This window comes from Heptranchias perlo, chromosome 19 (assembly GCF_035084215.1).
Source record: "Heptranchias perlo isolate sHepPer1 chromosome 19, sHepPer1.hap1, whole genome shotgun sequence".
In the NCBI taxonomy this organism is placed as follows: Eukaryota; Metazoa; Chordata; class Chondrichthyes; order Hexanchiformes; family Hexanchidae; genus Heptranchias; species Heptranchias perlo.
The window spans coordinates 32,193,779-32,208,059 of NC_090343.1; the positions used below are offsets into that span (position 1 = coordinate 32,193,779).

The 14,281-nt window shown below is 38.6% G+C and overlaps 1 protein-coding gene across 1 annotated transcript in view; it reads right to left on the reverse strand.

Moving 5' to 3' along the window:
- dpm1 (dolichyl-phosphate mannosyltransferase subunit 1, catalytic) overlaps positions 1 to 14,281 on the reverse strand; it is a 58,922-nt gene continuing 44,641 nt past the window's right edge. The window contains exons 6-9 of the mRNA XM_068000595.1: positions 12,703 to 12,798; positions 7,224 to 7,292; positions 5,041 to 5,155; positions 1 to 1,782 (exon numbers count right to left, since the gene is read on the reverse strand). Of these exons, the coding sequence (XP_067856696.1) occupies positions 1,678 to 1,782; positions 5,041 to 5,155; positions 7,224 to 7,292; positions 12,703 to 12,798 (385 nt within the window). The 3' untranslated portion in view covers positions 1 to 1,677. The remainder of the gene's footprint in view (positions 1,783 to 5,040; positions 5,156 to 7,223; positions 7,293 to 12,702; positions 12,799 to 14,281) is intronic.

The following is a 14,281-nucleotide window of genomic DNA, read 5'->3' on the forward strand; positions in this document are numbered from 1 at the left end:
TTATAGTCCAACAATTTTTATTTGAAATCTACAAGCTTTCGGAGGCTTCCTCCTTCGTCAGGTAAATGTACTGGCTGCCTATTTTTAAACAGGCAGCCAGTATCTGACCAAATGTGATAAGAATCTAATAAAACATTCATTTGGTTTAGCCTGTATCAAAAAGCTCAGAACTCAATATGAAGAAAGTTTCATGTCAACCGAATAGAGGTTGAAACAAATCAGCAATTTGAGTTACAATATACACACACCACTTAAAAACACGGCACAGATCAGTTAAGTGAACATGCAATCTGCTTTTCTAATGAGACTACGCAGTAAACATACCTGTGCAGTTTTCAATGATAACCTGAAATAATGCAAAATTGAAAGATTAAAAATTCTGGACCCTATTTGAAGACATAATCAACTTAGAAAAATATGAAAAAAAAAGTGACTGCACACATGCAGTTAGTTCCAAGCATGCTCACTTGAAAGTAAAACCCTTACTAATTTTTGAAAAATATTTTAACACATGGTGCCACAGAGAGGTAGGGCACTGGTTTACATCTATTGTTTCCTCCATGACAAGATTCTGGCCATAGCCAGATTAGTGGAGGTGGCAAGTGGATTCCAGGAACTTCACCAGATGGAGGATGAAGTAACAAACCAAATAAAAACATACCCAGTAGCTCCCATTGTTAGTTCTACAGTAGCATTGGAATATCCCTTAGAGTAGGTTCCCTGAAGGACACAAGGGGGATCACGGCAGTTGCAATTATTGAGGCAATAAATGTGTCCGAGGACACTAAAATGAACTAGATAAACCCAGATCCTGTTGCGTGTAATAGTATAGGAGACATGACATTTGCATAGATGTTTCCATGGACATTTGCACATTTTAATTAGTTGTATCTGTGTGAAAAATGAAAGATCAGTTAATCTAGGAATGATAATATATAAATTGTCCCAATTAAAAGCAAATTATTAATGAAAATACTAAAGTGAAAAACAAGCTTTACCTTCAGAAAACTTGAGCAAAATTGTTATACTAACATATTATGTTAATTGGAAATTCTATATGTGCAAATTAAGTTACATAGAAACTCTTATAACTCTTAGAATGTCCTGCCTCTATACTTTGTTTTTCAGAATAGAAGAATGAATTGCCAATTATATCCCAATCTACATATGTAAATTTGCACACCAAAATACCATGGTAATGATGTGTACCTGTTAAAAGGAAGTTACTCAGAAAGTTTGATTAAAATCACATCTGATGTGATGAATGTGTTAAACAGACATTACCATAGCATAAATTCTTCTGGTTCTACTGAGGATTAAAAAGCAAAATATTGGTAATGGCAAGTTGTGTTAGGCATAGGCTTATTATGATTTATCACTATGTTTGTAACTAGTTATAAAATAGTTGAAATATTACAGCAATATGATCTATGGAAGTAGAAATATTAGCATAAAATGAGACAAGCAAAATTAATATTTAATAGCAGACTTACTCAAAGACTGGAATGATTTATTTCAAATTATATTTTACAATTTTTCATTCACTGAGGTGTACTACAGATTTGTACACATAAAATTAGACTTTACAATGAGATTGTGAAATAGGGAAATAATACACAAATCTAGACTTAAAACATTCTCGACATGTAACATTTCAGTGCAAAATATTAGTTTTGATCATGTAGTGGCAAAGAGATGCAGCAGTCCTTTCAAAAATGAAACAATCTCATTTCCTCCGAGTTTAGATTCACCATACACACGGTCCACAAATGTTATAGGAACCTGTAACAATTGGGAGGGGGAGAAAGATACATTAATTCAATGTAAAAATGAGCATTACAGAACAAAATGAACTATCAAGAATTAACTATGTCAATATATTCTAACATATGAATGCCATATAGCAGTAAGAAATGGGTTACTATTGTATTATCTGCCTGTACTACACATCTCAATTTTATCACTGGGAATATTTTTTTTGCCTATTTAGGACACTGGTAACATAATTTCAAAGGAATTGCTTTTGCCCAATAAAAATCAGTTGAAACTGCTTTGTGATGTAAATGTGTCATTGTGTGATGTCATTCACTATTATAGTCATATGGAGATCAGAATGACTGATATGTATGTATGTATGTATATATTGTATGTATGTATATATTATATATACACGTATATATTATATATACACACACACACACACATACTCATTCACACTCTGCACAATTTATTTTTGTTTTTTAAAAAGCACCTCTTGCTCAAACAAGAATCACTGTAAACACGCTCTCATGATGTAGGGTATTAATTTTAGGATAATTCCATCTTCCTTCTTTAATGTTATTGAATGAGGATGAATAATTGGAATATGGTACCACAGGCATGCTGAAATAAATTGGCAATACACTGAACTACACTTTCCCAACTTGTTCTTTGCTTGTTTTTTAAAACATAAAATTCACATGAAATCAGAGCCACTTACCTATAGCAAATGTAAAAATATCAGTAAGCTACAACTGTATTTTAATTAAAAACTAAACAAAATTCAAACAGAACTGAAAACAACTGAATACTGCAACTTGCTTCTTATAGAAGTAGCATATAAAGTTTGAAGAAAAAGGAAATAACTCAATGGGCTCCCTAATGGCTCAGCAAATTTACACAATGAGTAGCTGGACCAGGAAGATCCCAGGCTCGAACTCTGGTCTAAGCAGGATCAGCTGACTTTAGTTGGGGCACTAATTGAGGTACTACACATGGCCTTAGTGTCCCTATACAAGAGAGGAGAAAAAATAGCCACGGTTCCTACTCTTTGATGCTATCAAATGATTCTTGCTGAAATTACAATGACTGAAGCAGATATATTAAGCTTACAAACTGTAATAAACAATGGAAACACGACTCCCTTAGTGTATTGGTGTCGTCATTATCAACCTCAGTTGTGATGTCATCCAAATTCAAATAATTTGCACACACACATCATCAAGGTCTACATATAAATAATGCCTCGAGTGAGATTTTGAGAAAACTGGCTGGTGTGGAATCATACCCAGCAAGTAGTAAATGTTTTTTGATAAATTGTCGATTAGTATATTTTATAATTGAAAGAAACACAGGTCACAGGTGTTTGCATATTATGAGATAAAAAAAACCTAACTGCATCCATTCTTTACCACAGATTGTAAACTTCATGGACTCAATTCTAAAACTGAGCCGAGAAGGGAGGGGGAGGGGGCGGAGGGGGAGGGGGGGGAGGGGGCGGAGGGGGAGGGGGGGGAGGGGGCGGAGGGGGAGGGGGCGGAGGCGGGGGCGGGGTCAAATTGAGGTTGGGAAACCCATTAGTATGTCATTGCGATTTTGACGTAAGGACATCTTTTATTCTTTTTTGTTGGTTTCCCGTCCGACTGACCAACTGAGACCAGCCTGTCAGACGGGAGACCAGCCAGGGAGAGGACGTCTTCAGGTAAGTCTTTGTTTGTATGAATGGGGGGTGTGGGGGTCATGGGTGGGTGTGGGGGTCATGGGTGGGCACAGGGGCCGTGAGTGGGCACAGGGGCCGTGAGTGGGCACAGGGGCCGTGAGTGGGCACAGGGGCCGTGAGTCATGGGGGATGGGATCAGGGGTCAGTCATGGGGGCGGGTGTCAGGTTTTGGTGCAGGTAGGCTTGTAGGGCCTGGGGGAAGCACGCCTGCTCCTCTGGGCCCACAAGCTGTGTCTTTCAAGGCACCTACCTGTTAGTCTCGGGCCTTCTCGCCTTCTTTCACAAGGTGTAAAACAGAAGGCCCGGGAATCCCGGCCCCCTGGAGTTGAAATCAGGAAGACCAGAAAAATGGAGGCCCGAAGCCTCCTTGAAAGGTTTTAAGGCCCGACCCGCCTCCTGGGAGCGGGATGGTCGCCCGCCCCAGTGAAAACCGGAAATAGGCAGGTCTGAAATGGTGGCAATTTTCAATGCCCCAACCCACCCGTTTTTCACTTTGAAAATTGAGCCCCATATATCTACTTGTCATTGTGATTTAGAAATTAATGGCTCAAAATATGGATTGTGAACACCAGCAGATTATCAATTTTGAGACTGTCTTATAATATGCTGTATATGCTACACCTATTTTATACGTAATATAAAAAGTGTCCTTTTTGAACCAAATGATTATAATTTTTCCAACAAAATTACACTTTATAGCAATCTCATCAGCCAATGGTGATCAAATGACCATTCTAATCATGTCACATTCTAGCATTGTCACTGGCTGTAGGTAATCACTTGATAGACCCGATTGGATTGGCAGGTGTCTGGAGCAATGCTGGGAAGGTTGATTAAGGTTGGTGGGGGAGATTTGACAGCTTTGTTTGGTTCCTGGTAATAATGTGACCAATTCCATGGAAAATGCAGCTATTTTCTTTTAAGCACTGTGACTGGTCTGTAGAAACAATGAAAAATCTCCTCTGTCATTTTGGTCTCTGGTAGTTGCTGTTCATTGGTCCCTGATAAGCACATGACCACAACAATGCATAATGTCACAATGACAACGAGACACAACTGATTTTTTAGGAGGCTGCAAAAATATAAATAAAAATTCCCATCAAAATGTGAAAATAAATTTTGAGGAGACTTCAACATTTTCTTCCCAATTATTAGAAACCTGAGAGATATATAGCATAGCCAGGCAAGCAAAATAGCAGAAAGATATAAATATGCAAAGTCAAAAAATAATAGTAAATAGGAACAGGGGTAGGCCATTCAGCCATTTAGTAGGAAACCAAACTGATTTTAGTACACAATACGTACTGTGAACTGCAGTATTAAAAACAAATCAAATAGAACGGAAGAATTGCAATTTCCCATGTTTTATCTTATCTTATGTAGCAGCCGTACATTTAATCATTAAATGTATTTCATCAAGTTTTACTTAAAAGACTGTTTACCTAATTCAACACATTATGTTCTATAGCACTGATACATTTATGCAGGACATTTTGTAATGGAGAACAGTTGATTCTCAGAAGTTAATTTTTAAGATTTATTTTAGCATGCTCATTTCATACCTCCCCAATATTGTAGTCCAGCTGGCGAGCCCTAACGATCATCTCCATTTGAAAGACATAGCCTTTTGATACACACTTCTCAACCAGTCTCTGCAGTACTTCTTTTCTGTATAATCTGTGGATACAAATACTTTTAAACTATATTTAAATGCACCACTTGGAACAGAAAATGGAGAGGAAAGAACAGGACAAACTCCTGTGCTTCCTCCAGTTTCTAACCCAAAATTGGAAGCAGCATCGCTTCAACTAGAAAAGTGCAATTCCAACCTTTCATCTGTGGAAACAAAGGTACGGAGGAAATGATTAATGGGCAAAAGTAGTACATGATATTGTACTGAGCCAATCTAAGCAGAAAAATCAAAGTTTTGATCCATATTTCAGACTGAGTTAGTTGGTCTCAACCAGGGCAGCAGTAGGACAGTGTAGTTTAACTAGAAAAGGAAGGGAGAGAAATCAGCCATGGTTCACTCCTCTAATCCCTATCCACTGATCTCCTGTTGGAAAGTGCCTAGTGCTCATGTGATATTGGGGAAAGGCAGAATTAGGTTCAGCTATGATGCTTCAATGTTGTCAAATAGAATGACTTCAACAAAAACAGTTGTCATCATAGACATAATCCGAAAACACAATTTCAGATTCCACATGTAAGCTGACAACACACAGCTCTACCTCGCCACCATCTCTCTCAACCCCTCCACTGCCTCTGATTTGTCACACTGCTTTCCGATACTGGATGAGCAGAAATTTTCTCCAACTAAATATTGGGAAAAACAAAGCCATGGTCTTCGATCCCCATCACAAACTTCATTCCCTAGCCACCAACTCCATCCCCCTCCCTGGCCACTGTCTGAAGCTGAACCAGACCGTTCGCAACCACGGCGTCCTATTTGACCAGGAGATGAGCTTCCGACCACATATCCGCTCCATCACCAAGACCACCTACTTGCACCTCATAAAACTGCCCATCTTCGTCCCTGCCTCAACTCATCTGCTGCTGAAACCCTCACCAACTCTTTGTTACCTTTAGACTTGACTATTCCAATGGCTCACCTGGCCGGCCTCCCATCACCTCCATAAATTTGAGCTCATCCAAAACTCTGCTGTCCGTATCCTAACTCGCGCCAAGTCCCGTTCAACCATCACCCCTGTGCTCGCTGACCTCCATTGGCTCCCGGTCCAGGAACGCCTAGATTTTAAAATTCTCATCCTTGTTTTCAAATCGCTCCATGGTCTCAACCCTCCCTACCTCTGTAATCTCCTCCAGCCCTACAATCCTCCGAGATCTCTGCATTCCTCCAATTCTTGCCTCTTGCTCATCCCCAATTTTAATCATTCCACCATTGGTGGCCGTGCTGCCTAGGCCCTAAGCTCTGGAATTCCCTTCACCACTCTCTCCTTTAAGATGCTCCTTAAAACCTACCTCTTTGACCAAGGTTTTGGTCACCTGTCCTAATATCCCTTAATTTGGGTCGGTGTCAAATTTTGTTTGATAATGCTCCTATGAAGCGCCTTGGGACGTTTCACCACGTTAAAGGCACTATATGAATGCAAGTTGTTGTTGTTGATCTCGTGTTGGAAAATGTTTAGTGCTCATGTGATATTGGGGAAGGACAGGATTAGGGCTCAGCTATGTTGCTTCAATGTTGTCAAGTAGAACGACTTCAACAAAAATATAGTTTTACGAGGGGGAAGTGAAGGAAAAAATCCAAACTGTTTGCTTATCTTTGCAAATAGTATAATATTAATGTATAGATGAGATGAAGAATCAAACGGTTCAAGTTTGAGTTCATAGCTAGTGGATCATAATTGCAGTACAATAAAACATAAAAGTACTGATATGGTCATTCCACTCTACCCACACCAGAAACCTACCACTACATACAAATAAGTGTCAGATGTATTTCAGCAAACTGTTCTGCAAGATTAGTGAGGTATAAAATTAACTTTGGGGCTAATCTTCCTATACTTTTTATTACATTTATTAAAAAAGGTTATGTTTTGTTTTTCACTACTCTCACAATACAGTGTACACAATGTGCTTGATGTGAAAATGGAACTTACTAGAAAGACTGTATTTTTGGCTGTGTTTTGCTAACTATATATAATCCTGAACATGCCCTGAAATTACAGAATTACATCCAAACAAATGTAGATATGCGAAAGATATTAAACCACATTCTTACCTGAAGCTACCTGTCAAGTCTGAAGCACCTGGTCTCAATAATACCTGAGTGACAAAATTTGCTCCTCGGCTAGATTAAAAAAGAAACGTGATTAAATAGAAACTGAAAACAAAGTGATGTAATTTCATAACTTTTAGAGAATTAGAACCAACGCTTGTTTAAATTCCTCACTTAGCAGCGATGTAAGTTAATCTGATTTAAACACAAAACAGTAAAATAGATTAACCCATCGTAAAATGTGCATGTAAACATCGTAATTAGTATTTTCTTGAAAGACGACAAAAAAGAGACAAAGTATAAAGTCTACAAAATTAAACCACAGGTAAATCTGTAGCTTATTTTAAACACTGACTTACTTAGCTATTAAGGTATTTTGCATTTAATATTTTAAAAGAGTGACTGCAGCACTAATAGTATGTCTGTGATTTATTATACTTAGATTTGGATTTTTAAGTTCAGTCATTTGACCTTGAGTGCAGATAATGGGGATGAAAAATTTAATTCAGCCTATCCAGTTTATTTCGCCATTGAGATTTTTGTCCATCATCTTCACAAGGTCATTACAGATAAGAACAGCCATTCAGCCCATCTTAGTTCATCCATCCAGAAAAGGCCTAAAGTTCCCCCCTCCACCCCCAATTGCAGCATCCAATTGTTTTTGAAATTATGGTAAGGTTTATTACTCTATCCTACTCTATCTAGAAGTCTATTCCATGTATTAATACCACTCCTAAATTTACCTTTCACTGGTTTGAACATGTGTCCCTTTGACCTGCTTTCACAATTTAGTTAAAGTATTTTCCAGATTTATCTTCTTCATACCCTTACCTATCTTATAAACCTCTATAATGACTCTGAAGAATCAATGCTGAAAATCCCAAGTTTTTCCAATCTTTCCTTATAACTCAGAACTTTGACACTAGGGGTCAGCTTCATGGCTCTTCTCTGCACTGCCTCCAGCACTCGATAGTCACAGTGGCCAGAAGCAGACACAGTACTCAACGTGTATTCTGAGCCATGCACTATATTCTGATCATAGCTTCTACTGTTTTGGCTACATAGTTCAACATTATACTGACTTTGTTGATTACTGCTATGCATTGGTTAGACGTATTAAGCATTAAGTATACTAAGACAAAGGTCTCTTTCATCTTCAGAAACAGATAGTCTCTCTTCTGTGACCCAATGCTGAGCATTGCAATTAAGGGGGAGGGCTTAAAAAGAGTGGAAAAGCGAGTTAGCTTTGAAAGATGGGGTTAGGAGTTAATTTAGGTAGAAATCTGGGCAGAAGGGGAAAAAAGTGATAATTCCTTTTCACTGATAATTGGGAATTCCTACAGACTTGAAAAACAAGTGGGCAACCAGTTGTAACAAGGACAGTCTCTCAAACATGACCCTAGTTGATTTTTTATCCTTTCTTCCCTCTGGAAACAAAAGATTTCTTTCCCCAATGTGAATACATTAAGTTCCCATTGCTTCTCTTCATAGCTCATCTCAAGACTTGGAATCAATCTTGCTACTCAATGTAGTTTCATAAGCACAGTATCCAAAACTGAACACAATAATCTATATATAGTTTCACAGCATCAAGATAATGTCCTTAAAATTATATTCTGTGGAACTTGAATATGTTTAAACATTAATTCTCTTGGTAATAGCTAACACATACAATACTTTCAACCTGTGGTTAACTACCATGTTCAAATCGTTTTCCTCCTTCACATATACTTATATATTCTACTTTTATGCACTGCCTTAAACTTCTTAATATTAAATGGTTCCCAATATTAGTTTAGGCATTTGCTAAGTCTAAAATGCATCTTCTCACAGCATCCTGATTTCCCACACAACTTTGTATCATTTACACTCCTTCTGCTTACAATATCCTCATTAAGGTTGCTAATATTATGCACAGCATCCCTGGTGGACTCTTGATGGTTGCAGCTGCCAATCTTGAACTGCAGTCATCGACAACTACCCTTGGTTTTGAAATGATGTATAATAACAACCACATTATCATCCACCGACCCAAGTATATCCAAAAAGAATTTAAATGCATTGTTGGACACAATCTATCTTTAAAATACATTTTGGCTTGGATTTACTACCTGCGTTATCATTTGTTGCTTTTGAATAGTTTTTGTTTATAATAAGCACAATGTTTCTTGCACCATAGATATCAAGCTAAAAGGCCTTCAAGTTTTAGCACTGTGTTTCTGATCCTTTTTAAAGGACTGGAACAACAGTTATTTTCGATCATGTGCCAATGAGTTGCTATAAGTTCCCACGGCAGTTATCTTTATTTTTGACAGACTATAAAAAAATACATATTCTTGTACATCTTCTGGAGTGTTGCTTGTAGGTCGAGGAGCAGAGGCCCAGGAACAAGTGAAAGAACAATCCAAGGAAGGGTAGCATGCAAAGACTAAGGTCCAGAAACCTTGAGGCCTGGAGAACAAGTGAAAGAGTTACAACTGAGACAGTACTGATGATGAAAGGTTCAGGAAGCTGGAGGGCTTCAGAGGGAGAGTGTAGGTAGTTCAGCCTGTAGTATGACCTACATTTTCCTATCTTTGAAGGCCTGGCTATGGACATTGAAACATAAACCATTAGGATGGCTGAAAGGGAGCTGGAATTTTCTTTTTCACAGTATCTGGCAGGTTAAAAAGATCAGAAAGCTGGAGGCATAATCTGATAGATATAATAAAGTTATTATTTTTATATTATATTCTCTTGGAATGCATTCCATCTGGTACTTTTTTGGGAGCACATTGGATCAATGTTTTTCTCGTTTCAGCCTTCCATACAATACAGTAAAGCAACTTGATGGAGAAAAACAAACTTTTGAGAAGATGTACTTCTTAGCTTTAGATAAAGATTTGTGTGTTTAATTTGAATGACTTACAGGAAGCCCAATACTTGTTCCGAACAAAAACACATTGATTTTAACTTTAAAAGCAACATCAGGATTAACTCAATTAAAGCTCTGAATTCTTCTAATATAACCATGTTGTTTTCCAATGGGAGAACAAGAGAAAATGCTTTAATGGGTTAAATGAAGCAAAAGACATCAGTCTACAGCTACCAACGGCCTGCAGAAGTCACTTCCACAGTTCTTTAAATATGGAATCAAGACAGAAATGCACCAACAGAATGCCAAACAGCACTCAAGCATTCAGAACAGATTACAATCTAAATGATACCAAGCACACCCAGGCACACTTCAAATCACCATCAGAAACCTTTAGACAGAATCAACAACAACAACCTGCATTTATATACCACTTTTAACGAAGGAAAACATCTCAGGGCGCTTCACAGCAGCATAATTTAACAGATATTGACAGCAAGCCAAAGGAGGAGATATTAGGGGGGGTGACTAAAAGCTTGGTCAAAGAGCTAGGTTTTAAGGATCATCTTAAAGGAGCAGAGAGAGGTGGAGAGATGGAGAGAGTTAGGGAGGGTATACCACAGCTTAGGGCCTAGACGGATGAAGGCACGGCCGCCAATGGTGGGGCGAAGGGATTGGGGAATGCAAAAGAGGCCAGAGTTGGAAGAACACAGAGATGTTGTAGGGCTGGTGGAGGTTACAGTGATAGGGAGAGGTTTGAACACGAGGATGAGAATTTTTGAAACAGAGGCTTTGGTGGGCCAGAATCCAACGTACGTCAGCAAGTACAGGGGTGATGGGTGAGAGGGACTTGGTGCAGGTTAGGATACAGGCAGCAGAGTTTAAGGTGAGCTCAAGTTTATGGAACCTGGAAAATGGGAAGCTGGCCAGAGAGCATTACAGTAGTCAAGCATGGAGGTAACAAAACGATGGATGAGAGTTTCAGCAGCAGATGAATTGAGGCAGGAGCGGAGATGGATACTGTTAGAGATGGAAGTAGGTGGTCTTTGAGATGAAGTAGATATGTGGTCGAGAGCTCAGCTTAGGGTCAAATAGGATGCCGAGGTTGAGAACAGTCTTGAGACAGTGGCCAAGGAGAGGGACGGAATTGGTGGCGAGGGAACAAAGTTCGTGACCGGTGCTGAAGACAGTGGCCTCAGTCCCAACGTCTAACTGATGTTTCTTATTGGCACACGTACAATTATCGCAAACCTTTGCCGTTATGGTCCTCTGGGCAAAGACAGACAGGATAGTATCTTTAGTGCAACACACCATGAAAGATCTGCTAGCACAACACAACCTAACTTCCTAGGATATCAGTATATTACAGTTATGTTTCCAAGTCAATATGAGGTTCCTTGATCATGATCCACTCAAGGAATATTTTGTGTAACTTGATGGTTGTGTGTCTCCCCTTCCTACAGTCTGCAGGAATTTGTAAATTGAGGAAGCTGAAAAAGAACTGTAGTGTAGCTCCTATTGCTTGCTTGTTCTCTATAAAGACTTTCAGGAATCAGTAACATATCTAATCAAGAGTAGAGGTCATCTATAGAAGAGCAGAAGTTAAAATCCCTGTCCTCAAAGTTCACTCCCCTCCAACTATCCTTCAAGCCCTCAGGCCGTGCACAGTTCTGGTCTCCATATTATGAAACAAATATAGAGGCACTGAAGAAGGTTCAGAAAAGATTTACAAGGACGATACCAGAACTGAGAGGTTATATCTATCAGGGATGAACAGGCTGGGGATCTTTTCTTTATAAAAGAGAAGGCTGGGGGTGACCTAACAGAAGTCCTTAAGATTATGAAAGGGTCTGATCGGGTAGTCGTAGAGATGTTTCCACTTGTGAGGGAGACCAAAACTAGGGGCCATAAATATAAGATAGTCATTAATAAATCCAATAGGGAATTCAGGAGAAACTTCTTTACCCAGAGAGTGGTTAGAATGTGGAACTCATTACCACAAGGAGTAGTTGAGGAGAATAGATAGAAGCTAGAAAAGCACATGAGGGAGAAAGATTTAGAAGGTTACGCTGATAGGGTCAGATGAAGATGGGTGGGAGAAGGCTAGTGTGGAGCATAAACACTGACATGGACCAGTTGGGCCAAATGGCTTGTTCTTGTGCTGTACATTCTATGTAATTCTACGTAAAACCCATCTGAGACAACCAAAACATCATCACTGCGGTAATCTTGATCATACAGAATTGGAGGGAGGCATCTTCCAGTAACTGATAATACTAACGGGACTTCAGAAAAAATGTAATTTGTAATAACTCAGAAGAACAAATATCAGCACTGTTACACTCATATTCAGGATTACTACATTTCTATAGGCAGACTACACAGTTTAGCCAGGAGTCCCCCCTTGACCCATGTCACTTCCAGTTTTGGGCAGCTGAGGTTGATCAAAAGCAGAACTGAAACAGAAGACTCCAAAACTATTTTCTGTGGAAACTGCTGGGATCAAAAAATAAAATAAAGCCTAATTAAGAGAATGATCTTCTAACTAAATTACAATGCTGTTTTACTAATGCTGCAATCACTCTTTTAGATAGATGTCCATGGTATTCATGAAGTACTGCTTCATACCTGATGAGTTTTCTTCTCAGATCCCAGCCAAATACTCCTCCGTCCCCTCTATAGCGGGTGCCAGACACTACATCATAATTTCCTTCCTTTTGTTTTCTGTAATGTTTATGTATTATAAAACCATAATTACAACTAAATTTACAGAATAACTTAAGGTTTCTGAAACAGAAAGCTAATAACAATGTCATTCTATGGGCAATACATTAGTAGGTTTTCATTTCCAAACTGCTCATTAGCTATGCTCTTCACTTCCCCAAAAAAGTACCTTCTCAAATTGCACTGAAAAACAATGAAAGTATAAGTGTTTTGGTTGAGAAAAGATTCATTTAAAATGTATTTTCAGTATATCTCGTATATATTAATAACTAAAGATGAAGAATTTCATTTAAAGTGGATTTTTAACATAAGCAGAAGAAAGGGCAACCATATTCGTCGACAGCACTTGACTTAATTTGAAAAGTATGTGACTACACCTAATTCCAGATGCTGTCAAGTTATAGCATGATAAAACATAAGTCATATTTCCAAAGCAATCCACTAAATCACTTTGCACAAAACAAAAAGTCAAGCATTTGATGAGCTAGCAAGTTCAACTAAGATACATCTAAAGAAATCAATGTATGGCAATTAATCTGAATCTAGTGAAAAAATGTATCTTTCAAAGTAATATAAAGCTGCCATCTTACATATATGACTCTATATGCATGCCAAAATAGCACGAGGGCACAGGTAACTCATCCAGAAAACTATTAAAAGCAAATCTTTTCTACTTTTAGTATTAATCCATTGAAACATGTAGCATTTGAAAAGTTAACAAGCCATCATTCCACAATGACAACACATCATACCACAGACTCACTTATTTTTGCAAGCAAGCCAACAAGTTAGTTGGTGCAATCAGTGGCAGGTGGCCCATTGTGCCTTAGGCTCTCTATTTAATAGATTAGTCAAAACTATGCCCTCACTAAAGGTTTTTTTAAGGCTGTCTGTATAAGCAGGTGAAGGTTTTTCAGTCCCACTTTTTAAAGATTTCACCGAGTTTGGTAAATGTTTGTTGCACTTGTGTAGATTCATCATGGTCCCTCAGACACATGGGCAGGATGAAGTTTACACACTCCAGATGACAACCAACGGTCTTAGTCACAACTCTGGGATGAACTGATCACTAGAACTAAAGAAATAATGTAGAAACACAACAGCATTTCTATAATTAAAGGGACTTGGAGGCAGCCTTGGTGTTAATTGTATGATTTATATCAATTAGTGTTAATTGTATTCAGGTGATGGGTATCAATTGGGGACTATCTTGTATCCTTTTTATAGGAGAGTTTAGTTCGGGTGTGGTGTGTGTAAACAACAGCTTACATTTATATAGTGTGTTTAATGGCCCAAGGTGCTTCATGGGGTGTTATCAAATAAAATTTCACAATGAGCCACATAAGGAGGTATTAGGACAGATGACCAAAAGAGGTAGGTTTTAAGGAGCGTCTTAAAGGAAGAGGTAGAAAGGCAGAGAGGCGAAGCAACTGAAGGCATAGCTGCCAATGGTGGAGAGATTAAAATTGGGGATGTGCAGGGA